The 26574-nt window shown below is 37.9% G+C and overlaps 1 protein-coding gene across 6 annotated transcripts in view; it reads right to left on the bottom strand.

Annotated features, from left to right (window-relative positions):
• LOC115219756 (vacuolar protein sorting-associated protein 41 homolog) overlaps positions 1-26574 on the bottom strand; it is a 181590-nt gene that overhangs the window by 23015 nt on the left and 132001 nt on the right. For all 6 annotated transcript variants that reach the window (XM_036509713.1, XM_029789996.2, XM_029789997.2 and 3 more), the window contains 8 exons: positions 22608-22742; positions 13171-13290; positions 11595-11656; positions 9612-9693; positions 8023-8089; positions 5655-5764; positions 4890-5022; positions 3484-3599 (listed from right to left, as the gene is read on the bottom strand). In XM_036509713.1, the coding sequence (XP_036365606.1) occupies positions 3484-3599; positions 4890-5022; positions 5655-5764; positions 8023-8089; positions 9612-9693; positions 11595-11656; positions 13171-13290; positions 22608-22742 (825 nt within the window). The remainder of the gene's footprint in view (positions 1-3483; positions 3600-4889; positions 5023-5654; positions 5765-8022; positions 8090-9611; positions 9694-11594; positions 11657-13170; positions 13291-22607; positions 22743-26574) is intronic.

The following is a 26574-nucleotide window of genomic DNA, read 5'->3' as shown; positions in this document are numbered from 1 at the left end:
AATTTGTCTTTCAAATGCTTAGAACCCTCCTGATAATCCTTGCTGACCCTAAGAGACAAACTTTCTGTAGGAGCTCTATAGGGCATTCTATTCCAATCTCCTTCAGCCAGTTGTCTAAGGATTTTTAATTGCAGCACAAGATCAAAGCCTTCCCACCAGAAATTACCAAAAACATGTAATGAAAAGAAATAGAAGTAGCTGCAGAATATGTGGAGGTGGAGAAGAAACAAATTATATTGTCTCTAGCTGCCCAGTCCTGGCTAAGAAGGAATATATTCACAGACATGACAGAGTTGGGACCTATATACACTGCCAACACTATGGAATAACACTGGAATATACACTGCCAACACTATGGAATAACACTGGAATATATACTGCCAACACTATGGAATAACAACAGAAAAAAGATGGTATAAGGCACATGCTAGAAAAGGTCACAGAAAATGAGAAAGCAACCATATGCCAATACACACAGATAAAGAAATTAAGGCCAATAGGCCAGATATAGTTGTCAGAGATCACCAAGAAAAAAATGCATTCTAATCAATGTATCAATACCAACAGATGACAATGTTTCTCTAAAAGAAACAGAGAAGCTTTCAGAATACAGATTTGGAAATAGAGGTAACTCAAATGTGGAGTCTAAAAACAGAAACAATTCCTATGATAGTAGGTGCATTAGGTATGATAAAAAAAATATTCAGACAACTACTTAACAAAAACATCAGGACTAACAAGTATATATAACATGTAGAAAATAGCACTACTAAGCACCACACACATCCTTTGTAAAACACTTTCAATACAGTAAAAATAAGAGCATCACAGCAACCCACAGCCCATACCCAAGGCACACAGAGCTGCATTTGGTAGTCCAGTGAAAGCACGTGATAAAAAAAAGACCACTGAATAATAATATGAAAGACAAATACCTCAGAGAAATGGAAGGGAAAGACAAGGAGCCAAGATCATAGATATTGCCATATTTGGGGATGTACGAGTGGATGATAAAGAACAGAAAAAGATTGAGAAGCACAAGCTACAACAAAAGGAGATTGTACAAATGTGGGTAATGAAGATAGCAACTGTCATCCCAATAGTTGTAGGGGCACTGGGAGCATTAACAACCAGATTTGAGAAATTGACACAAGGGTAGAACATGCTCAGAAAACTGTTTTATTGGGGACAGTGAGAATTTTGAGACTGGTACTTGGATGTTAAGTATCATGGAAGAAGACCCTGTGAGACCCTTGACAACAGGTTGTTGTCCTCTCTTACAGCATTAGCCAGAGCAAGTGAAACTGAAGCTCAGAAGTGTATTTATAATAATAATAACAACAGGCGGTGCTCCAGCATGGCAGCAGTCAAATGACTGAAACAAGTAAAAGAATAACAGAACAATGATGATGACGATGCTGATTTTATATCTATCTACCTACCCACCTACCTATCTGTCTGTCTGTCTGTCTACCTCTCTATCTATCTATCTATCTATCTATCTATCTACCTCTCTATTTACCACTCTATCTCTCTATCTATCTCTCTATCTACCTCTCTATCTATCTATCTATCTATCTATCTATCTACCTCTCTATCTATATATAAATATATATAAATTTAAATAATAAGGGTGAAAAATTGAATATTAATTTGATTAATATCAATTTAAAACCACTGTATATATATATAAAGTTTTAAAAATTACATTGTGGCTAGGAATAAAATTGCCACGGAGAACATGCTCTGCAAAGAATTACCATTTTCCAAGACCATCCACCCATGAACCAAACAGGAAGCATCTATATAGTTGCTTGATCTGCTAGAAGAAACAACCACATGTCCCTCAAACTGCACCCCACCATCTTTGAAAAAGGTAGATCAAGCAGCTCTAGATTATACTATTTCTGCAAAAAGGAAGAGGAGGAGGAAGAAAGAAAGGAAGTTTAGGAGGAAGAGGAGGTGGCAGAGGAAGAGGCCTAAATGCTTCTGATTATAAATCTGAGCAGGGACTAAACAACAACAACAACTCACTGAAAAACAAATACTTCCATTTTAGTATTCTTTACTGGGTTCCTGTGGTCATGGTGGAGCACTGCTGTCAAAGGTTTTCAGTTGATCATATGGTCTCAAGCTCTTATTTCAGTCTGATATTTATTTAATTGAATAGCTAAGTAACTTTTTGACATAAAGGGACCCTATCAATACATATTTTGTAATAGTAAACATAAATACACACACACACACACACATAACAAGCTTCTATAGTTTCCATCAATCAAATTTTACTTGTAAAACATCAGCCAAACTGAGGCTACAAGACGTTTGCCTTGGATGTCAGACAGTAGGGTTGAACCAGGGACCATATGATTGCAAAGTAAACTTCTTAACCACAATCATGACCATACCATATACATTTTATGAATAATAAATATCATTACGAGATATCTGGATCTCAAAATGGAATTCAGTAGACGGAACTATGTTCTGCTGTAGCTTAGTGAAAGCAAATGGCAGTATTTATACATCAGATCTGGATATGTTTGGCTTCCAGGATTCCAATTACAGCTTCTGGAAGTCTGTGCAAGATTCCAATGGCTTAATGCCAGAAACTTCTATTCACTGCGTTAAATGTTGGCATAAACACGGTGATGTCATGTATATATAGACAGACACATACAAAGACACATACACACAAAATAGTAGGCCTGGGGCAGCATCATACTGATGTTTAGCCATGAGCTAGCTGAGGCAAGAACAAAAGTGTTCCAGTTGTGACCATCACATTTTTTGCCAAGATACAGGGCACCTCAGGCCACATTATCCAATGTAACCATTTCTAAGACAGTACGGTGAGATTCAAGTAGCCAACTTAATTCTACATGTATTGATTTACATACTTGTGTGAGAATGTCCCAGAACATCAGATAATGTTACCTGAGATAGAGAGATGTCCTTCCTTGAGACAAATTTAACACTCATTCTTTTGATACGACAATCAAATTGTGGCATAACTCACCTTCCCATGGTGCTTATTTTGCAAGTATCTAAAGCAGTGAAATCCCCACCAGTGGGGCCTGGGAAAATTGTGGTGTGGTGTGGTGCTGTAGTTGCCAGGCACAAGGCTCTCTTTAAAGTGATTCATGTCTTTTTCTTAGTCACTAATGTGCATTTTTTTTGTACTCAGTACTTAATAAAAGAATTACCGATAGATTCTTTTGTATTAAATAATTGAGATAAAATATTAAAAATAAAGCTGTTTTTTTCCAACCACCATGGGGCATCCTTTTTCTGGGAAGTTATACTGGGTCCTGGGGGAAAATAAACTGGAAAACACAGATCTAAAGTGAGCCATTGAGAATCCAGTGACAGTATCCAGGTTCAATGATGGTAGACAAAGCCTCTTTGATTAACATTTACTCTGATTCAGTCAACTGTGACCTGTCCTGACCAGATACACTGACAATACTCAACTATACTGACCTCATAACGTTCGTGTTCCAATAACCAGGTAATGTGGTCATCTTGATCTCTCAGTTTGGCCACAACAACGTCCTTAGGGCTAATGAGGAAGTAAAGACTTTCTTCAACAACACACTCTGTAATAGACAGACCCAGCTACATGAGAATCTTCATAACAAATACATCAATTATTGCAATGGACAGGAAGTTACTAAGTAGTAAGAAGGTTGATTAATTACAGTTAATAGTATCATGTTAATTCACAAATGTAGTGATGCAACACCACTGTTACTAGAGTCTTCCCTCAATGGTTACAACCAAAATATATTTCTGCCTTCATACTGGGATAATTTTTATAAACTTGTTGAGTTTGGAAAAAGGGGCAATGTCTATGACACTTGCTGGCCCTCTGAGACTTGTGAGCTTGATGCCATTAATGGTTTGTTTGAAACTGCTGCAGATCAACAGCTTCGAGAAAGACGTGAACAGGGAGAAGGTTCCAGAGAGCCAATGTATTGGAAAGAGATAACTGGGCAAAATGGTTAATGCCAGGTTGAGAACATTGGATGCACCAAGGGTGACAAGATTTGAAGAGATGAGTGGCTTGGGGGTGTCTAAGTGGTGGAGGTGTGAGGCTCTGAGGAGCAGAGGCCATTATAGTAGCAATGGAAAAGACAAAGAGAGGACACAGCAAACCTGTGGGCCAAAGGCAAGAGTATGCTCATCATCATCACCATTTTTTTACTAATTACTTTTGCACGTTTGCATAGGTTGGATGGTGTTAATTGGGGAAGATTTTCTATGACCAGATATGTTTATGCAGAATATTGGAAAATAATGACACTACTTGTATGAGAGTGACACTCATAACTATCATAACTATCACACAATGTTAAGAGGAGATACGAATATACACACACACATTTTATATATATGTATGTGTGTATATATATATATATATATATATATATATATATATGATAGGTTTCTTTCTATCAAATTCATGCACAGGTGTTTGGTTGGCCTGGAGCTACAGTAGAAGACTCTTGTCCAAAGTGCTATGCAATGGAACTGAACCCGAATTCATAAGGCTGGGAAGAAAACCTCTTAACCACACAGCTATGCATAAAAATGAACTACTAATTATTGCAATTTACACTGTAATAACCAATCATTCATGTTGTGTAGTTCTAGACAGCTCAACACGGGGTGTGTTAAATGATCAGTTGTGATTCACAGATCCAATGTTTCAGATCCACACTTTGGTAAGCAGTAGTATGGCAGGTTTTATTTCTTCAGGGTCTGGTCAATTCATGCATGTGTTGAGTCCTCGTTGTGGTCACAATGGGAATGAGGAAGGTAGAGGCTGTTGGAGTATGCAATAAAAAAAATGCCAGAAGTTGTAGGGTACAGTGTGAAAAACTTACCAAGATGATAGTCAAAACATCGGTATTCTTCGAATCCTCGGAAAGATAAAGCATCATCAGATATCTCCTCATAGTAATTTTCCTCTGGTTCCCATATCTGAAGGTGGGGTCGGTCAGCTTTGAACTTACCACCCTGTATGAGAAAATAAACCATGTCAAATCATTTATGAGAGAGAGGTGATAAAATATTTGTCATTAAGACAATCAAGAATATTTTAGAGTGTTAGTCATCTTATGTCAGTAAGGAGGAGAAGAAGAAAAACAGAAGACATATTCAACCAATCACAAAACATGCTCAGTACAGTTACATTAGATCTTTAAGCTGGCAAGGAATAGCTATCATTTCTAGCAGATTAAGAGGCCACTTAGAGGCTCTCTTGGTTAAATAAATGTAACAATGAACCATAGTGATACAATCACTTCCACTATACCAGTCATACTCAGACATTCTCTCTATCCCACATTTGTACCTATACAAAGACCCACACGTACACAAATGCTCAAATACACACATGCATACACAAACCCTGTTTAACACTTGCACACACACACACATACACACACACTGTTCATATTTGCACATATACACACTCAGAGGTAAACACACAGGGTCTATTTCCCTCCCTCACAAACACACACACACAAATACACTCCTTGTCTCACCCTTTTACCACACATGCAAGACTGGGGTGTTATATTCATAGAGTTAGTAAGTAAAAAATAAAAGGTGCTAAATTAATTCAATTTAGTGAAGTAGACACTGACCTCAATATGTTGGCCTTCTTTGTCATAGGTGAAGACAACCAGATTGTTTTCCAGGGGTGCTATTCCACATATATAGCAGTTGGATTCTGGTGTGGTAGTGAACATGTGGGCTGCAAGAGACCAGAAGGGGAAGAGTTAGGGTTATTTGAAGATGGGGGTGCTTGCTGATGTTGTTTGTGCATGGGTGGTGGTGATAAGGAACTTAACACAGTTGCTGATGGGGGCAGGGTATATATAGAAGGAAGAGGTACATGGGATGGATCATGGTGATAAGAGAGAAAAGACGAAATGGCAGGAAAAGAAGAAAGAGAGGACAACGGAACAGAAACACAGCAAGCCAATGGGACAACAGGATAGATGGGTGGTCAAACATGGAAAGAGACAATAGAACATATCTATCTATCCGCTCAGTCAAAGTCGACTCTCGGTTACTCGATGGATCAGTGTCCTCCAGTCAGTTCTATCCTGGGCCGCTTCATTCAGATTGGCTATGTCCATTCCGGTATCACTCTTGATGGTGTCAAGCCAGCGGGTTCTTGGTTGGCCTCTTCCTCTCTTGCCACTGACCATTCCGAGCACGATGTCCTTCTCCAGGGATTTTCTCCGCATAATATGACCAAAATATGCCAATCTATGCTTGGTGATCCTAGCTTCTAGCGACATTTTCGGCCTGATCTGCTTAAGAACTTCTCCATTGGTGAGCCTCGCTGTCCATGGAATCCGTAAAAGTCTTCTCCAACACCTTCTGTATATATACAAGGTCTGATCAAAAAGTATCAGGACTGTTGCTATGGTAACGAGGCTAAAGTACACAGAGTGAAGTCATAGTGCACAGATTGACCTTGAACTCTGCAGTGCATGCACATTAAGTTATGGCATTATCACTCATTTCTGTTGTTGTTTATGACAGTGCTTGGAAGTAAAGTGTGTAGAGAGTTTGGTTGTGGGACAGAATTGCATGCATCTAGTGAGTGGCAACTCTGCCATGACAATGCATTTACTCACTTAGCAAAGCTTGGTGCAACAGGTTTTGGCCAAGCACAACATTCCCCAGGTTTGACAACCATCATATTTCCCAGATCTGGCCCCTTGTGTCTTTTATCACTTTCCAAAAATCAAATTGCACTTGAAAGGGACGCAACGAGGCAGCTGCTTGCTGTCCCCATAAAAGGAGTTCCAGGGATGCTCCCATGAATGGAAATGATGCTGGGTAAAGTGTGTGGTTTCAAAAGGGAACTACTTCAAAGGAGATTAAATGCCGAATTGGTATGTGTTGTAAGCACCAGTTCGAATCCCTTTTCATCAGACCTTGTACCTAATTCATATACGCACAGGCATAACTGTGTGGTTAAGAAGCTTGCTCTGCGACCACATGGTTTAAGGTTCAATTCCTTTAATCTCTCATCATTAGGCACAAAGCCACTTCGTACAATACTACTCCCCCACTTCATTTGAGAGGTCTTGTCTAGCAATTTAGTTGGTGACCTCTGAGTATTGGTGCTACTTAAAAAGCACCCAGTACACTGTAAAGTGGTTGGTGCTAGGATGGGCATCCAGCTGTAGAACACTTGTCAAAGCATAGAGTAGAGATCAGTGCAGTCATCTGGCTTGCCAGCTCCTGTCACACTATCCAACCTATGCTTGTATAGAAGATAGATGTTAAATGATGATGATGATGATGATGTATATGTGTATGTGTTTATGTTTGTCCCTGACAACTGGTATTTGTTTCCATCTCTGTAACTAAGCAGTTTAGCAAAAGAGATTGATAGAATAAGTACCAGATTTAAAAGTAAGTATGAGGGTTGATTTGTTTGACTAAGCCCTTCAAGGCAGTGCTCCAGCTTGGCCACAATCTAATGACTGAAACAAGTAAAAGATCAAAGATAGGCAGCAGTGTACCAAATGTTATAGACAAAAAATTCTTAATGAAGTGAAATCTGACTCTACCATCAAGTTGGAGAGAAAGAAAACAGAGACCCAACGGCAAATGTTAGCAACTCTCAAAGAAAAGGTGGGATAATTTTAATAAATTAAGAATCAATTTTACAGGAAATTGCATTTTCTTGTTTAGGAGAAAAATCTGATTTATAGAAGAATCTGATTTATAGAGAATAAAACATATACACGTGTTCTAGCAGGTCTAACAGACAGACAAGAGAACATACACATCTATAACAAGACTGATAGACAACAGAGCATACAGTTGTAAGACAAACAGAGAACAGAATATGTACATATATAGCAGACATGCAATAAAACATACAGATATATAAATAGACAGCCAGACAATAAGACATACACATACAGAGGTAGACAGACAGACAAACGGAAAGTTATCAAAGAGAAACTAATCTAAAATTCTTACTGATTTCCACAAAGCGTTCAGGCATGTTTGCATCGACATCAGATGTTTTATCACGAACCACACAGATCTGAAAGACATGAGATACAGGTTCAAATTACAAAAGGAAATAAAAAATATATTAAATTAGAGAAATAGAATCTTTTAATTTTCATGTTTGTTAGTACTTTGGCTCATACTTTGCAATGGTGATAGAGTTTAGCCAACCTAGCAAACCCCCATAAGGGAAGTAGAATAGACATTAAATGGGGTGCAGTGAAAGGGATGAAATGCAGTGTAGAATATTGGTATGATGAGGAGGGCGTTGGTGATGAAGGTAGAGGATAATGATGAGGGTGAAGATATTGAAGGATGGGGGTGGGTAACGATGATGGAGGGATGGGGAAGATGATGGTGACGAATGTAATGATGATAAAGAAAGGAGTTGGTGATAAGAGTGATGATAATAATAAAGGAAGGGGAATAGGGATGAAGATAATCATGATGATCATAGCAGCTAACAGGGATGGTAGTTGTAATGATGATGATAACTATGACGACAACAATGATGTTGATAGAAGCCAAGAGCCCATTATACACACATCATTTTTATGACAACATCATACACATTTCCATGAATCTCCTTGAAATGTGAAGGACACAATGGATAATAATATAGTCCTTGGTATACAAAAAGATAGAATGGTCACAGCTGGAATTCCTTTGAAAGTTAGGCCTGCTCAATGAGACCCAACCAAGGGCTAAACAACACTACATCAACCAAAACATACAATTATTAAGGGTTGGAACTGTTGATGAGCCTTAGATTCATTACATCTATAACAGTCAATAAAAGGGTATTGTTAAGGGTGGGAGTAGGTAAAGTGAGCCCCAGACCCCTTATATTTATGATTACTAACAGGAGTGTGTGGTAAATGCTAGCGATAGCAACAAGAGTCTTGGTTCCATCAATACCAACCAATCGAGGAATGTTCTGTTTTCATGAGCCACAGATGCAAACCTTTATGTGGCAGCTTGGTCTGCCAGAAATAGCAACCAAATCGTCCTCATATTACTCCTATTGTCTAAAGAGAAAAAACAAGGAAGGAAGAAGTTTGAAAAAAAACCCCCAAAAAAGAAAAAGAAAAATGGGATTTTAACAGCTGCAATACTTTTCACTGTAGGTTTGCTTAAGCAGGGATGACCAGAGGCTAAGCAATAACAATTTTGCTATCAAGAGTAGATGTCCAGGATGACCCCCAGCCCCCATTTGATCAACATTTCTAACAACAGCTATTTCATCTTTTATGTGGAGCAGGTTGTCTTAAAATTACCAACATATGATAAAATATGTGATTTCCAATTCTTTTAAAAGAATGGTAAGCAGTTTGCTGAGAAAGATTCAGTCAATATGTTGAACAAATTGTGTGATTCTGCAGTTGTTCCTTTCCCTGCCTCAAGTTTCCCTTCACTGACATCCGATGGTGATTATGGAGAGGGATTTAATGAACATAGACTGTATAGAAAGGTTATAAGGGGAATATTAATGTAGAATGGAAGGGTAATTACATGAAAGGTATGCGAGGAAGAGCTAAAAAACAGAAGATGCATACTTTAATTAAGTCTGCCCAGCCAACCAGCAAGGTTCGGTCATCTTTCCAGCAGAGATTACACTGATAGAGGTCAGGTCGATTACTGGAAAGAGAATAGAGTTTATCAATATTAGTGTTAATAATAAGCAAAGGCATGGCTGTGTGGTTAAGAAGTTTGCTTCACAACCATGTGGCTTCATGTTCAGTTCCAATGTGTGGCACAAAGGGCTAGTATTTTCTCTGATAGTGTCTGTTATTCTAAACAATCAGATAACTTGACTCACACCAGGGCTGACACTAGGAAGAGTAGGGCCCAATTAGAAAATTGTCAGCGGCACCCTCTACTCTACAAAAGCTGAATATTGATGTTTTATGCTTCGTGTAGGATGAAAGTCTCAGCCAAAAAGCATTGAGAGTTTGAGGCTCTATCATTAGCCACAATGATATACTAAAAATTCGTCATAGTGTCCTCTGCTTGAGTATGTGTGCAGGGCCCAATTTAAATAAATCTAATTGGCTTAAAACCAGCCCTGCTCACACCCATGCAACTCCATTAAACTAAAAAAAATTTGAGATTAGTGCAGTTTTAGTGGTTGTAAGTTAGACCTGGAAGGATGTGTGCCAAAGAGGAAGGACTGAGGAGGAAGTGTTTAAATATATCTTTTATCTTTCACTTGTTTAGGTCATTGAACTGTGGCCATACTGGGGCACTGCCTTGAAGGGTTTAGTCAAACAAATTGACCCCCAGTACTTATTCTATCAGTCTTTCTTGCCAAACCACTAACAGGATGTAACAAACCAACACCAGCTGTCAAGCAGGTTAGGGTGTGAGTGTGGGAGGTGGAGCACACACAAATATATACACTGCCTTCCTCCAATGGGCTTCCACATAGTTCCTGTCTATCAAATTCCCTGACAAGGAATTGGCTGATGCGAGGCTATAGTAGAAGAAACTTGCTCAATGTATTGTGCAGTGGGACTGAACCTGAAACCATGTGTTTGCAAAGCAAGCTTTTTAACTGCACCCCAAATGTTTAAATATTGCCATACCCTGCTGGTAGGTCGTGCACCCCACCTTGAGAAACACTAAATTAAAGTTATGGTGTTAGGTAGCTGAGTATACCACAGACATGCTTTTCATGCAATCCTTAGGCAGATTCAGTGAGATGCTATGTATAGAAAAGCTTGCCATTTAAATTACAGGTGCAGTCCACCCATTGGGTTAATGTAGCTTCGGTCTACCTATACTACCCTTATAAGGTTTGATTAAATCCAAGCTTGTCATAGAAAATACCTGTCCAATGTGCTGTAGGATTGAACACGAGACCTCATTATTAAAACACAGACTTATTAACTGGTGGACTATGCTTGCACCCTGGTATATAACACACACACACACAAGTCATACACATATACAGACATACAAATACATAGCTAGGAATAAAGATACATGCACACATGCATACACACTATGAGAAAGATAGTCTTAATAGTGTGTATGTATGCATGCATGTACATGAACACACAGAAACATACACATACAGACTGCTTACATATACCAACACAGACAAACCCCAGACTCAAGGTCACCAACCCACTCCTTCCTCCTCTCTCAATTTTTCTTCATCATTTCATATGAAATACAAAGATGAAAACATCTTTGTATTTTCTTATTTTTTCTACCACCATACCACCGCCAACACCATTATTTCACCAAATACTGTTATCTCACCCCTCTCTCTCTCCCATTCTTCATTTCATTTATGTTTTAATTTTGTTTGATAAATCTCTGCATTTTAATTAACATCGATTTTTAAAAAATATATATATATATATATATATATATATATATATATATATATACACACATATAAAGCACTTTTTATTTTTTAATCATTTAAAAATAACATCAAAAACAAACAAGAACAATAATACTAATAATACTAAAAATAATAATGATAATAATAAGAATAACAACAATAATAATCAATTGTAAAGATTTACCTATGATCTTTTGGAATGTTGGTTATGCGGCACTCTAGACTCATGTCATAGATTTTCACACCCTGAGGAGGAAAAGAAAAACACAAAGATAAACATATGTTTATTTTCTTTAATAGTGCAAAGGGAGAAGTAGAGGGGTCCCCAGATTCTTTATCTTAATCCTCCTCCTCCTCTTCTTCCTCATTCTCCATACCATCAACCCACCATTCTCCCAACTTTCACCCATTCATTCACTCTCTCAATAATCACCCCCACTCCCACCAGCCAATTGTATGTTTAAAACCATCAATCGCTGTTTATACTGTTCTTTAATCATTCTAGTGTGGGTTGGATAGATCTGTTTTGTAACATTTGAAAATTTCCTTAGGCTTTAAAGGGCTGGTGTTGCTATTTAACAGAAGATCAATCCTTACTAAATGTACTCCAGGGGTGATCATCCCGCCCCTTTTAGGGCCAGGGATTACTATCAAGCCATTCTTTCTGTTCATGAATTTACCTAATGAATATGTTTTAATTTGATTTCTTCTCCCTTTCTGGACATAATGAATCACAATAATTATCATTGATGAGGAATATTCTTTCACCATTACTATGTTTAACCTATCTCTCTCTGACGACACTTTTCTCAGTCTATGGAGTCCTTGTTCGATATGATGTTCCAATAGCTGGGATATTCTAGAATAAGCTGTTAGAGACTATCTAAACCTTTTATTATGTAGCTAAATTAAATGTCCTTGTCAAGTCTTGCCAAACTGTTTGCCTTTTCTTTTTTGCTTTAATATATACCTATTGGCTCAAGGAGAAGCCACTTCTATCTGTTTAGAATGGCAATCACAAAATCACATCTACTGCAGGTCAAACCAGAATTTAAGTGGCATACCAATTTGAGCATGCAGAACGCATACCTATATGTTTGAGTTGCCCTGATGAAAACTCCTTGTATGTTTTATATATATATATATATAAATATATATATCCGCTATAAGAAATTAGGAACTACAAGAGAATGTGAAATAATTTTTCTTTGGAACAATGAAACCTGAAGCAGATAAAGCTATAAATAAGAGCATGTAAAAATTGGGTTACAAATCCTTTTGCAAAGATGTGAAGATGGGGGTTCTGGTTCCATAGGCAGCCTTTGACTATTTCTATCTAAAGAAATTTTAATAGAATATTTATATGCTTCATCTGCATTGAGTTTTATCATTTTAAAAAAGAATTATTTCATATGTGTGTGTGTATGTGTGATACAAATCAGATGATTTTTTTTAACGCAAAATTGCCGTTAGAACAGTAGAAATACTGGGTAAATTACTCTTACAAAGCAAAAATGTTTGTTTACATTTTTACATGTATGTATGTATATTCACACACACACACACACATACATACATAATGGGACAATTGGCTTGCAGTAATTTCTATTTAACCAAATTCCCTCACATAGCATTGATAAGCACTTATCCAAGATGCTGTGCAGAGGGACTGAACCCAAAACCACATGAATTCAGAGCATCCTTCTTAAGCAAACATAACTACAGCATATAAATCAAATGTCTTCCAAAATTCCACTTACCTTATCATTGGCCCAGGCTATGAGAAAAGATTTCCATTTAATGTTTCGGATTGGACCTTCTCCCTTATGTAAAACGTAGTTCTTGTAGCGACCAAGGAAATTCTTTTCTCCAAGAACAAGCTGAAAAAATTAAAATACTGTGGTGTGAAAGAAAGAAAGTGGTGAATCTAGTCAAGTTAATGGTTCCTCATAAAGATAACATGCACACCACTTGGGCTCAAAAGATTGACCGTTATGTAAACTTCCTCAAGGAAGGTGAAGACGCAGGCTGGAAAGCGGAGCATTTTCCAATCAAAGTCAGATGCAGAGGATTTATTAGACACAGTGTGAGGTGACTGTTGTTATCATTAGGCCTAACTCATCGTAAAGTCAATACCACCATGACCGATATTCAAACTACAGTGGAAAAGGCTAGCCACTGGATTTGGTTACAAAAAGACAGTGAGCAATGGCTAGAAGAATATTGAGCTTTATTTGATAACTAGTTGATCTAGCAAGAGGGGCCTCATATTGGTGAGGGGGCCAGTGCGCAATGGTGCTGTCGAGAGGTAGGCCCCTAAATAGCACACATTCTCTCCTTATGACTCCATACACTTTTTGGCTTCTGGTATGCAGAGCTTTCGACTGGTAGCACTTGCATATGCAAGTTGTTTGCAAAACATCACACATACATGTATATTATATATATATATAGGTAAGAGAGTTGGTATGTGAAAGCATGTGGTTGGATGTATAAAAGACAAAAAAAGAGAGAAAAAAACTACAGAATGCTTGTGTTATATAGTTAAAGAATATATTTAAATCGTTATGTTAGAAAAATGTTATAAAATTTTTGTGTATAGTAACACTGTTTTTGGAGAAATAACCGGTTTTGTATTTTCTTTTCAAAAATTTCTTTACCTATATCATGTCATGTCTTTGCTACATTGTGAAATATGGAGTTCCAGACAGGGGAAGGTAATCAGGGATTTTTTCCGGTATAAGGGAGATAATCAACAAAAATGTTGGGAATGACTAGGTTTTATTAATTTAATATGATTTGGTTTAGAAAGAATAGAATGTTACAAGTGGTTAGATTTTGCTTTATATTCTTTTCAATGAGGTGAGTTTCCTTATTTAAAAATGCTAGAAATGGCTTATATTTTTCAATGAAGAAGGTTTTCTTATTTAATCTAACTTGTGTTCGTGTTCCAATGGCACATTGATAGAATGGAAGGTAACAAACTGTGGTAGCAATTGCTTTGCGCATTTCTCAAAATGTTCACTAAAGGGTATCATTCTGTATTCTGGGAATGCAATCTGCTGTTGATGCAGAGTGCATCTGCATCTGAGCAATAATCCCATGAACCCCATGTAGTTTTGGTGGAAGCCCAAGCATCTTATAACATAAGTCAGGATTTCTGAAGCACAAGTAAAGTCAGATTTGATTTTGAATTTTTGTCCCTCTTTGAAAAGGAATTCTGATCCTTCTAAAAGGTTTGAGCATGTTGCACAATTTGGTCAACCACATTTTTTCACTTTTGCATCCATTAGTTTAGAAAATAATTTTGCCTTTGTGAGGATCTTTTTCAGTGATTTTGGTTGTTTGTGGCTTTTAATGATTTTATGTATGTGTAAAACTTCCTTTAATTTGGGGTCCTTATGTAGTATTGGTAAATTTTGGGTGATGATGGTGAGGGCTTCTTTGTTTCTGGGGTTGTATGTATATATATACGGCAGTATTTTTTGCTGTGTTGAACTTTTCTTAAGGTTTCTATGTCGATTTGTATTGCACGTCTGATTCCATCCTCTATGAGTTGAACTGGGTAGTGTCTGTCAATTTGGGTGTTATTGAGTTCTTGCAGTCTAAAGTCTCTGGTATTTTGTTCTGACACTATTGTGCATATCCTTCTTGCAAGGTTGAAGGGGATGTTTGTTTTGGTGTGTCTTGGGTGGCATGAATTAAATATACATACACACACACACACATATATATATATAACAATGATGATAATATATATATATGTCATCGTTTTTACAACTGCTTTTCTCAAGCTGGCATGCGTTGGACAAAACATTTAAAGAAGTACCAAGTATTATTCTTTGGCCAACTGAGTGGCCAGTTTTGGCACTGCTATTGCTCTGTGGCTAAAACTTGAGCAACCAATGTTAGACCACTATTGCTCTGTGGCTGAAATTTGTTCTCTCTCTCTCTCTTTCTCTATCCTATGTACTTTCCAACACTTCTTTACCTTTAAATACATCACCCATCAACATGACAGACCTATTTCCCAGGAGCAATCTCTTCTGCACACAGCAGCCAATACCTTTACTTCTCAATTACTTTCTCAACCTAGAAATCAGCTATTCTTCTAAGTTTATGTTTTATATCCAACTTGCCAGCTTAGCACGTTCTTCTCTATTCACTGAGCATGTTTCACAGTGTTGCATACATGCATCATACTTAATAAACACAACACATATAGTCCTTGATACTCACTATCCATATTTTTATTACCATATACACATCTTACATAGTAGAACACAACTTATACAGTCCTATCCCTACATTCAATGATCATAGATCACTAACTTTAGAAACTTCTTATGTATTCTTTTAAACACACCATTCCAGTTTCATAACTATACAGTAATATCAAATTTTGACACACACACATCCTTCATACTTCTCAACATACACTGTCATATGTTCCACTGTCATACAATAAATATAAAACTTCTAAAACATACATGCACACACACACAGATTTTAGTTCTCTTCATTCACTGCACACACTCCATCACATTACAATGTCCCATTTCTTACACACATACACACACTTTATATAGTAATCTATTATACATTGTTTTACATCAGACTCTTTATACATACCTCATACAATTTGTTCATTGGAGAGAGATAGAGAGAGGGTGAGGGAGGAGAAAAAAGGAGAAAGAAGCGATGTAAGTATGTATATATATATATATATATATATATATATATATATATATATGAGAGAGAGAGAGAGAGATACAAGAATGAAAAAAACTATATAGAAAAATCATCCCTTGAGAAAAAAAGAAAATACACCAGGAACTGACAATTTCTCAAGAAAATGTAAGAAAAGAAAAGGAAAGAAAAAAATTCCGTTACAGATTACTGCAAATAGATTCAACTCGGAGAATACAGAAGACATGAGGAGTGGGAGGTGGGTGGAAAGGGAGGAAGGGAGTAGTGAGAGAGGGAAAATAAATTTATAAAAAAAAAAAAAATAATGGAAAGAAGTGGGGAGTAAAAAAAAAAGAATACAAAAGAAAAAAAACCCTCCCCCAAACAAATGCACTAGGATGTTGCATGTTGTTGGAATGCTAAGTGTTGTCTAGCTTGTTTCACTGTTGCAGTCAGGAGTGTACAATGCAGTGTTGTAATAATATAGAAGCCAATGGAAGGTATTCGATAGTTAGTGCTAACTTTACAATTTTTGTTGATGGTAAGCTGAACAGAAACAATCTGACTGCTATTGATTTTAAAATGACTAAGTATTCAAATAAAACAGCAGCTAACTAAACCGACACCAACCACCTCCACTACCAGCCACGCTACCACTGTTATACTGGTACCAGTACAATAACCATTTCTATCTATCATCACTGACACCACTACTACCACCACCACCACCATCATCACTACTACAATAAACATCACCAACATCAATACCATCACCACCACTAGTATAGTAACTGTCTCTACCAGTGCCAACACCACAACCACCCTTACCTCTACTATCATTGCAACCACTGCTGGTACCAATAACTATTTCTACTACCAGTTCAATAACTATCACCAGCGACTTAGCCACTACCAAAGACCACCAACATGAAAAACTGTAACACGTGCCATCACCATCACCACTACAACCACCACCTCCACCATAATAACTACCTGTAATCATCAGCACCATCACTCACTGTAGTAACTCAGTGTCATTCCCACACCATCTACAGCACTACCACACCAGCCACCATCATACCACTGCCACCACCACAACCACTTCTGTTGCTGCTGCAGCAGTCACCACCGCCAACAGTGCCACCACCATCTATTACATCAACTTTCTTGAGGCCAAAGATGGAGGTCCTATGTGGTCACTTCAGCTGCTAGAAAGAAAAGTACAATTCCTTCCAGTCAACCCCTACCACCGTTCTTGAAAATGAAAAAAAAAATAAATAAAATACACAGGAGGACACATTGGACAGTATCGTCATCAATATATGTAAAAGCACAGGATAGTCATAAGTAGAATTTCGTTGACCACAGTTTTGCCCAATGAGGGCTGACCCTGGGCTACACAGCAACAGCAGCAGCAGCAACTTTCTGTGTTCCCATCATCACAACAACCATAACTAACCACTATTCCCACACCATCACAAGATTAATACTACCTCTATCATCATCATCATCATCACAACAACACAACTGCCGCCACCACCACCACCACCACCACTACTGCCAATACCATCACTGATACCATCAACATGAACACCATCACCTATACTATTACCGCAACCACTGCTACCACAACGAGATTAGCAGCAGCAGCTGAGATATCTGATTGGCTGATAGGCTGAAGTTCCCCCCAGCAACTGAGCAAGGAGGGGTGCGAGAGATGGTGGACTATAAAGAAATACTGAATAGATTTATGGGGTGAGAGAGAGAGAGAGAATAAGGAAGAAAACAGGTGTGTGTGAGAGAGAGAGAGAAAGAGAGAGAGGGCTAAGAAGAAGATAAGGGACGAGGGAGAAAGAGAGAGAGGAGGGAATAGAGAGAAAGGAAAAGAAGGAAGGAGAGAATGAAATATGTCCAAGGGTAAGGGTTAAAGAGAGTAAGAAAAAGGGTGAAAAAGAGGGTGTAAGCTACATATATAGAGCGAGTGGAATACAGTATGAATGAATGAGAGAGTGAGATACAATGTGAATGAATGAATGAGAGAGTGAGAGAAAAAGAGAGAGAAAGGGTATGTATGTGATAGTGAGTGAAAATAGACTTCTGCCATCAATACTAATACTGACAACAACAGCCATCACCATCAACACAACCACCACCACCAACAGACATCCCCACCATCAGCACTAACATCAACACATTACCACTGCCTTGCCCCTCCCACCCCCACTGGCCACACAGCAGCTGGTCATCAGGTAGGCAATATTGATTTAGTTCTTCAGGCCTGAAAACAAACATACATCCCAACTCCATCCCTACCTTCTGCACCTCTGTTATTTCACCATTCTCACTACAAACACGCACGCACAGACACACACAGACATACACACACACACAACCACCATCACCATCACCGGATAAATGTATGATGGTAGAAGTAGTTTTGTAAATGAAGGGGGAGTTGAAGGTAAGGTTATTGTTTGGCCCCAGGTCAACCCCAACTGAGCAAAACCTATGATCACTGGCCTTCCAACCATGACCATCATTATATATATATATATATATATATACACACACACACACACATATATATATAGATAGATATAGATAGATATATCTTTTATCTCTGATTCGTGTCTGTAAAAGATTGGATTGCAGCTGTGCTGGGGCATCCCCTTGAAGGGTTTATATTAACAAATCAACCCCAATACTTAATTTTTAATAAAGTTTGGTATTCTATTAGTTTCTTTAGCTGAACTACTAAGTTACCAGGACATAAACAAACCAATTCCTGTTGTCAAGCAGAGGTGTGGGACATATACAAAGTGGTACATTCACATTCACACACATATAATGAGCTTCTTTCAGCCTGGGGATATAGTAGATGACATATGCCCCAGGTGCCACGCACTGTGATTAAACCAAGAACCATGTGGTTGTGAAGCAAGCTCCTTATTTTATTCTCTTACTTGTTTCAGTCATTCGACTGTGGTCATGCTGGAGCACCACCTTTAGTCGAGCATATCGACCCCAGGACTTATTCTCCGTAAGCCCAGTACTTATTCTATCAGATTCTTTTTGCTGAACCGCTAAGTTATGGGGACGTAAACACACCAGCACCGGTTGTCAAGCAATGCTGGTGGGTGGGGGACACACAAACACATACACACACACACACATATATGATGAGCTTCTTTCAGCTTCTGTTACCAAATCCACTCACAAGGCTTTGGTCGGCCCAAGGCTATAGTAAAAGACACTTGCCCAAGGTACCACGCAGTGGGACTGAACCCAGAACTATGTGGTTGTTAAGCAAGCTACTTACCACACAGCCACTCCTGCTAAGTTATAACATATATAAATAATCCTCTATTTATCTAATATCTAGGTCTTGTTCTTTTGTCACTTTTTATTATTATATATATATTGTTTTAGTCTTTTTCTTGTTTCAGTCATTTGATCATGGCCATACTAGAGCACCCCCTTGAAGGGTTTTAGTGGAACAAATTGACCCCAGGACTTTTTTTTAAAGTCCAGTACTTATTTCATCGGTCTCTTTTGCTGATCTGTTAAGTTATGGGGATGTAAACATACCAACACCGGTTGTCAAGTGGTGATGGTGTGGCAAACACAGACACAAAGACACACACACATATATTCTTCCTGAGCGTTAAACTAATACACTTGCTTGTTGTTCCTTCACCTGTCTTCATCTTTTGCTTTCTGTAAATTTGAATTATATATATATATATTTTCGAAACACGTGTAGAATGAAATAAAACGATTTCTGTTCAATCAGCGTTCAGCTCCATTTCTTCAATTCACCAATAATGTTTTAATTTCAATTATCCGCACCAACGCACGGTTGCAACGCCAGATGGTTGTACCTCCAACCGTGCTGTTTACTGCTGTGATTTTTGCTACTAAGGTATCGGTTAAACTTTTGATTAATCTACTACAAGATTATTCATCTTTCTATTTCACATTATATATATATATATATATATATATATATACGAGGTCTGATCAATAAGTATCTGAACTATTGCCATAGTGATGAAGCTGAAGCAAACAGAGTGAAGCCACTTGGCAGAGATTGACCTTGAAATCTGCTTTCCATGCACACTAAGCTCACTTCCACTGTTTACAGCAGTGCTTTGAAGGATGGTGTGTAGCGTGTAATCGTCATATTGACCATAAGAGATAAAGTTGTCATGCCAATACCTGTTCAGAGGCCTATGCAAAGTTGCAGAAAGTGTATGGAGAGGAGTGTGTGAGCTACGCACAAGTGTACAAATGGTTCAGATGTTTCCAAGATGGCCGAAAAAATGTTGATGTTGGCAAATGTTCTGGGAGACCCGCAACCCGCAAAACTGAGAAAAGCATTGCAGATGTGCATGCAGCTGCAAGGGAAAATCATCATTAGGTTAGTTACAGTTCAGTTCAGTCCATTATCACTGAAGATCTGGGTATGAGATGCGTGTCTGCCAAGTTTGTACCTAAACTGCCTTCAGCTGACCAAAGAGACACCCGGGCTTCAGTTGTACAAGATCTTGATTGTGTTGACAATGATGAAAACTTTTTGAAAACCTTGCATAGGCCTCTGAGCAGGTATCGCCAAGCTTTTGGCAAAATTTGAAGTAGATTCTCTGCTCAGCATGGTCAATATGATGATCACATGCTACACACCTTCCTTCCAAGCACTGCTGTAAACAGTGAAAGTGAGCTAGAATGTTAAAACTCAGTGCACATGCACAACGAAGTTCAAGGTCAATCTGTGCCAAGCAGCTTCACTCTGCATGCTTTAGCTTTGTTACAATAACAACAGTTTGGATACTTAGTGATCAGACCCCCCCACACATACACATTAATAAAAGAAGCCCATCGTGTGTGTGTGTGTGCGTGTGTGTGTGTGTATATATATATATATATATATATATATATATATATATATATATATATATATACGACAGGCTTCGTTTCAATTTCCTTCTACCAAATCCACTTACAGGGATTTTGTCAACCTGAGGCTATAATAGAAGACACTTATCCAAGATGCGACACAGTGGGACTGAACCTAGAACCATGAGGTTGAGAAGCACATCATTAAATTTCAGGTTATTTTTAAAAAATTAAGTAAGTATTTGCAGGATCCAATTGAATCGAAGTAGTAAACCTCAAACCATTTGTGTTCTTATATATATATATATATATATAATATCTAAGGCTGCATTGTCCAGTGTGTTCTTTGAACTTAAGATAGTAAGTGTGAGCTAAGGGAATTTGGTCGCTTTTCCTAGCAGTTCAAGAGGTCACACAGAGGTCTCCTTGTGTTGGTGGTAGTGACTATATTAAAGATTGCATTGGTTGTAACGCTAGGATAGTCACTCTGCTCAAGCAGACTTATGATCAAAGATCAAAGGTGTTCCAGTTGGGATCATCTCATTTTCAGACACAGCACTATCAAGGATTAGATTATCCAAAAGTGTCATTCCTATTTTAAATACAGTGGGGTGTCATTTAAAGGCAGATTTGGCAGCTATTTCTAGCAGATTGAGTAATCATATAGAGCTTGACTCGAAGGCAAAATATTTGGCTGCTATTTCTAGGCATATTGTAGGCAGTCTTACTGATGTTATTAGAGACTGTGAAGTAGATTGCATAAATGAAAGAGCCAAACGTACTATTATTTCTTGTGTTAGAAGTACAGTTTTAACAGGTGGTGGTGGTGGTGCTGTTATTGTAAGTTGTAGTGTTGTTGTAAGAGTTCTCATTAAGGTACACCTGTCTTAATTAGCAAATATGATATGCTAGAGGAAATTCCATGTCCCTTCACACCTGTGTCTGATAGGGGGAAGGATTGGCATAGAAAAGACAACTGCCCTCCGACCTCCAACTCCTCATCTCCTCCTTGCTATGTTTCCCAACAGTGGTGTTGTTGTTGTTGTTGTTGCTGATAGTGCTGCTGCTGCTGATGTTGTTAGTACTGCTGCTATTGATGTTGTTAGTGTTGTTACTGTTGTTGCCAGTACTACTGCTCCTGTTTTGTTGTTGATAATACTGCTGCTGTTGATGTCGTTAGAGCTAGTGTTACTGTTTTTGTTGTTATTACTACAGCTGCTGCTGTTGCTGATAATGCTGCTGCTGCTGCTGTTGTTGTTGGGGCTGCTGCCATTGTTATTGTTTACAATGCTGTCATTGTAGGAATAATAGTTCATATGAGTGATGGTGGTAGTAGTAGTAGTAGTAGTAGCATTAGTAGTAGTAGCAGTACTAGTTATGGACAAGAACCAAGGAGATGCCAACTGAACAGGGCAGGAAAGTGGTAGACCATACAGGGCACAAGAGAACACTGAAGGAGACAAAAGATGTAGACAGTGGAAGGGGACAAATGATGTAGACAGTGGAAGGGGACACAAGTAGAAAGAGAGAACAGACAGACAGAATGTTGATAGGATTAGATGAGGGACAGAAGAGGATTTGAAAAAACCAAGTCCAAAATGGTCAGTCTTACCTTATCATCACCACTAATGTAGTGTTTGCCACTTCCTGGCTTTGAAAACTGGGGATCAAGAGCAATTGCTTTGATTGGTCGGTCAAAATTCTTTGATTGGTCATTTTCACTTGAATATAAACCAGTGATAATGATCTGCAAGAAATATAAAGAATTAAGAGATATAAGTACTGAAAGTCAGTGATTACAGTTTTACACAAACACTTCACCATTTAATATACTATAAAAATGGTCTAAACTTCATTCTAAAGAAAATTGTTTCTGATACTGTTTGACTAAACTTTGTATGTCTGTCTCAGATATCTAGAATACTTTAAATATGTACAAATAGGTCTTAAAACTAGGCTTAATTCTATGAACCCTGAACCCCTTCCAAGTGTGTATGCAAATAACAGTGGTAAACAGAAGTACATGATAATGGAATGGTGAGCTGATAGGATGCAGACAAAAATCATAGGCAACACAAATTCTAGGTTGGTGGATTGAAAGGGTTAGGAAAATCTGTTTGTTAAAACAGTTTATCTTCTGACAAAAGTTAGACCAACCTGTCAGACTAAGATGAAATTAGAAAAAATAGATTGACCACAAGAAGCAATTAAACCAAACTAAGAACATCAGTTAGACAAAGCTGACCACTGATAGCTGTAGGTGCAGTGTGTAGAGAAGGCTAACCACAGATAGTAGTAAGAGTAGTCTGCAGGCAAGACTGACCACAGACAGCAGTAGGAGCAGTCTGTACACAAGGATGACCACAGACAGTAGTAAGAACAGTCTGTAGATAAGGCTGACCATAGAGCAGTAAGAGCAGTCTATAGACAAGACTGACCACAAATAGCAGTCTGTAGATAAGGCTAACCACAGGCGGCAGTAAGAACAGTCTGTAGACAAGGCTGAGCACAGATAACAGCTGGAGCAGTCTGTAGACAAGGCTGACCACAGAAAGCAGTCTGTAGACAAGGCTAATAACAGCTAGCAGCAGGAGTAGTCTGTAGACAAGACTGACCAGTCTGATCATCACAAACAGCAGTTAAGCCAAGCTGAGTGCAGGCAGCAATCACAATAGAATGATCATAGGTAACAGTCAAGACATGATACTGCCATTCAAATATCAGTTTAGGTATTGTAGATAGAATGCTTTGCGATCTTCGTTCTGGTTCTGAGTTCATATCTTACTGAACTCAACTTCACTTTTGATCTTTTGTGGGGTTGAGAGAAGACGGAATTGTTAGAGTGTTGGATGAGATATATTGCGGCATTTGTTCTAGTTCTTTGCATTTTGAGTCCTTGAGTGGTAGACATAATCCACTTCTTGGTCTGTGTCATTGTAGAAGAAATAATGTCACGGATATTGCCCTTCTAGCACAGAATATTTAAATATAATTTAATTATAATAATTAACCACTTTTAAACATTACACCTTGAAATATTCACCTAATTAGCAGTAATCAGCAGTAACTTCCAATCGCACCTCTGACCAAAATAACTGCTGCCACCATCTCTATAGACACTACCCACACCTCTATAGCTACTGCTGATCTTGCTATTATCCAGTGTTGTACAAAGACTCTCTCTCTCTCTTTCCACCATTCACAACCACCCAGCAACACAACTGGCTGTAGTTACCAAGACAAAGACTGTTTCATGTGGATTAATACAGTGCTGAAAAGATGGTAATCATTGAATGATGGTGACTGGTGGTGGAGGTGAAAGCAAGGTGCTGGAAAGTGAATGTGTGTGTGCGCGAGAGAGAGAGAGTGGGAGGATCTCTATATTTAGACATTAATATGTTCAACTTTTGAGGACTTTGGAATACTTTGATCTCACTGAAAATTCTATCTTGGTTGCAAAATTAAGAGAAACTAACTCATTGAGACTGCAAGCATTTTAGATTGTTGAGGTTAGGGAGCTAGAAATCTTTTGTAGAAACAATGATGATGATTGTTACTACATTATAATCAATGACAAAGCTGCCACCACCACCACCACCACCACCACCACCTTGAGCCATTAGCAGAACTTTTTTTAGCTTTCATTCTATATCAAGCAGATATCAAGTTAGCTTTTTGTTGCCCCTTGCATTAAATATGTTAACATTAACGTTTATACATTATTTACTTCCTCATCTCTTAAATACAGAACTGTATTAACATTTATGTTTTCAAATGGATGACATTAGGAGTCATTCAATACTTAAATAATTTTATTTTTCTATACCAACCAGTGTCCAGTCATGAACATTTATTTGGTAATTCTCCCACAGTTTTATGATTTACTAATGAGGTCATAAGAAAACTGAAACAAGCCTGGAGTTGTCTCCTATACTTGCTGAAAGAATCAAAGCAATATCAGTCATTCACTAAGTGGGAGTGGCAGAAAAGAAAAAAAAACCTTACAATATTTTGAGTTAACCCTTTCACTGTGAAATTAAATTTCATGGTTATTCCAGTAATGATGTTAAATATCTACCAAGAAATAGAACTGGTATTTTCTGCAAGTACCGTTACCTCAATAAACTTGACATAATCCCAACAAAAATAGTTTGAAACATGACAACATTCTTCAACAAAATACAGATTCCTATATAAAATTGCTATCAATAGTTAAAGGTAATGAAATTTTGAGTGGCTATATCTGACTTCTACAGTTAAAGGGTTAATTTAACTGACTAGATAACCACTCATAAAAATGATTCTGCTAATGTAAGACATCATCATTAGTATAATTGCTGTTTTCATGTTTATTTCTCCACAATGACTGAATAGGTGATTATAATGTATTTCTTTATCCTAAATTTCTCCTATATTTATTGCAATGAATGATCTTTCAGTAATTGCAATGGTAATTGCTGAGTGAACTAGCTTGTGTAAGAATCATCAATGGTTCTAAGAGCTTATTAGTCTCTATCGACATTTAACAATCCTCTACATTAAATTCTTTAAGAACCATTTTTTATTTTATTGCCTAGCTACAAGGGGAGAGTAGTGTCTAAAATGGTTTACATGGTTTCTGAGATTGATAGAAGAGTAGCAGGTATCCTAAAACCAGAAGCCTCACCCAAATACTTACAACAGAGTGGACTCTGTTAAAGGCACCCAAAGTGTCAGGTGGTGCTGTTATACCAGACACTATAGGTTTACCACCCATACAGGCTATGGCAAGACTTGAAGAACATCAAGAGACAAAACAAATATCACAAGGCATTTTGCTTGACACTCATAATTCAATCAGTTCACTACCTTAGACAGGTACTTTATTTATTGGCCACAGAAGGATGAAAGGCAGTTGCTCCTGTGGGGTTTGAACTTAGGCAAGAAGCCAGAATAAATACAGCAAGACATTTCCTCTGATGCTCTCACAACTTTGCCATCTTATTCTACACTCAACATCTTTCTCATCAACCCACAACGCTAAAGTTTATTATAAACAGTCCAACTTGATCTATCTCTCAATAAATTTCTAACTCCACAATATTCCTTGACCTAAACTATCCAATTAGAAAGGTCATAAATCTTGAAGAACCACACCCTCCTACACCAACTATGTCTAAATTACTCTTTGAGCCTACAAGGCAGTTTTTAAAGGATAACATAACATGGTACAAATAGCAGCCAAATCTCCTTCAAGTCAAAACCCCTTATCTTAAAGTGAAGGTCAATAAAAGATAGTATATCTTTAGATATACTATGGATGGTCACAGTTGGAAAATTGTTGATCAATCTGAGTTGACCTGGGGCAAACAAAAACAGTAACAATAGTCATCACTATTACAGTTATTACTACAGCCTTGGATACAAAAGAATCAAGTAGGACTGCAGTAAAATGTGTAGCATTCAGACTACAGAAAATTGTGCACAGCATTCAGACTGCAGCAAATTGTGCAGAGCATTCAGACTGCAGCAAATTGTGCACAGAATTCGGATTGCTACATACATTGATAAAACACTTTGACCCGATCAGAGTCCTAGAT

Source organism: Octopus sinensis, linkage group LG15, assembly GCF_006345805.1.
Source record: "Octopus sinensis linkage group LG15, ASM634580v1, whole genome shotgun sequence".
NCBI lineage: Eukaryota > Metazoa > Mollusca > Cephalopoda > Octopoda > Octopodidae > Octopus > Octopus sinensis.
The sequence above is the reverse complement of the archived record's forward strand: the minus strand, read 5'-3'. Positions and strand labels throughout refer to the sequence as shown.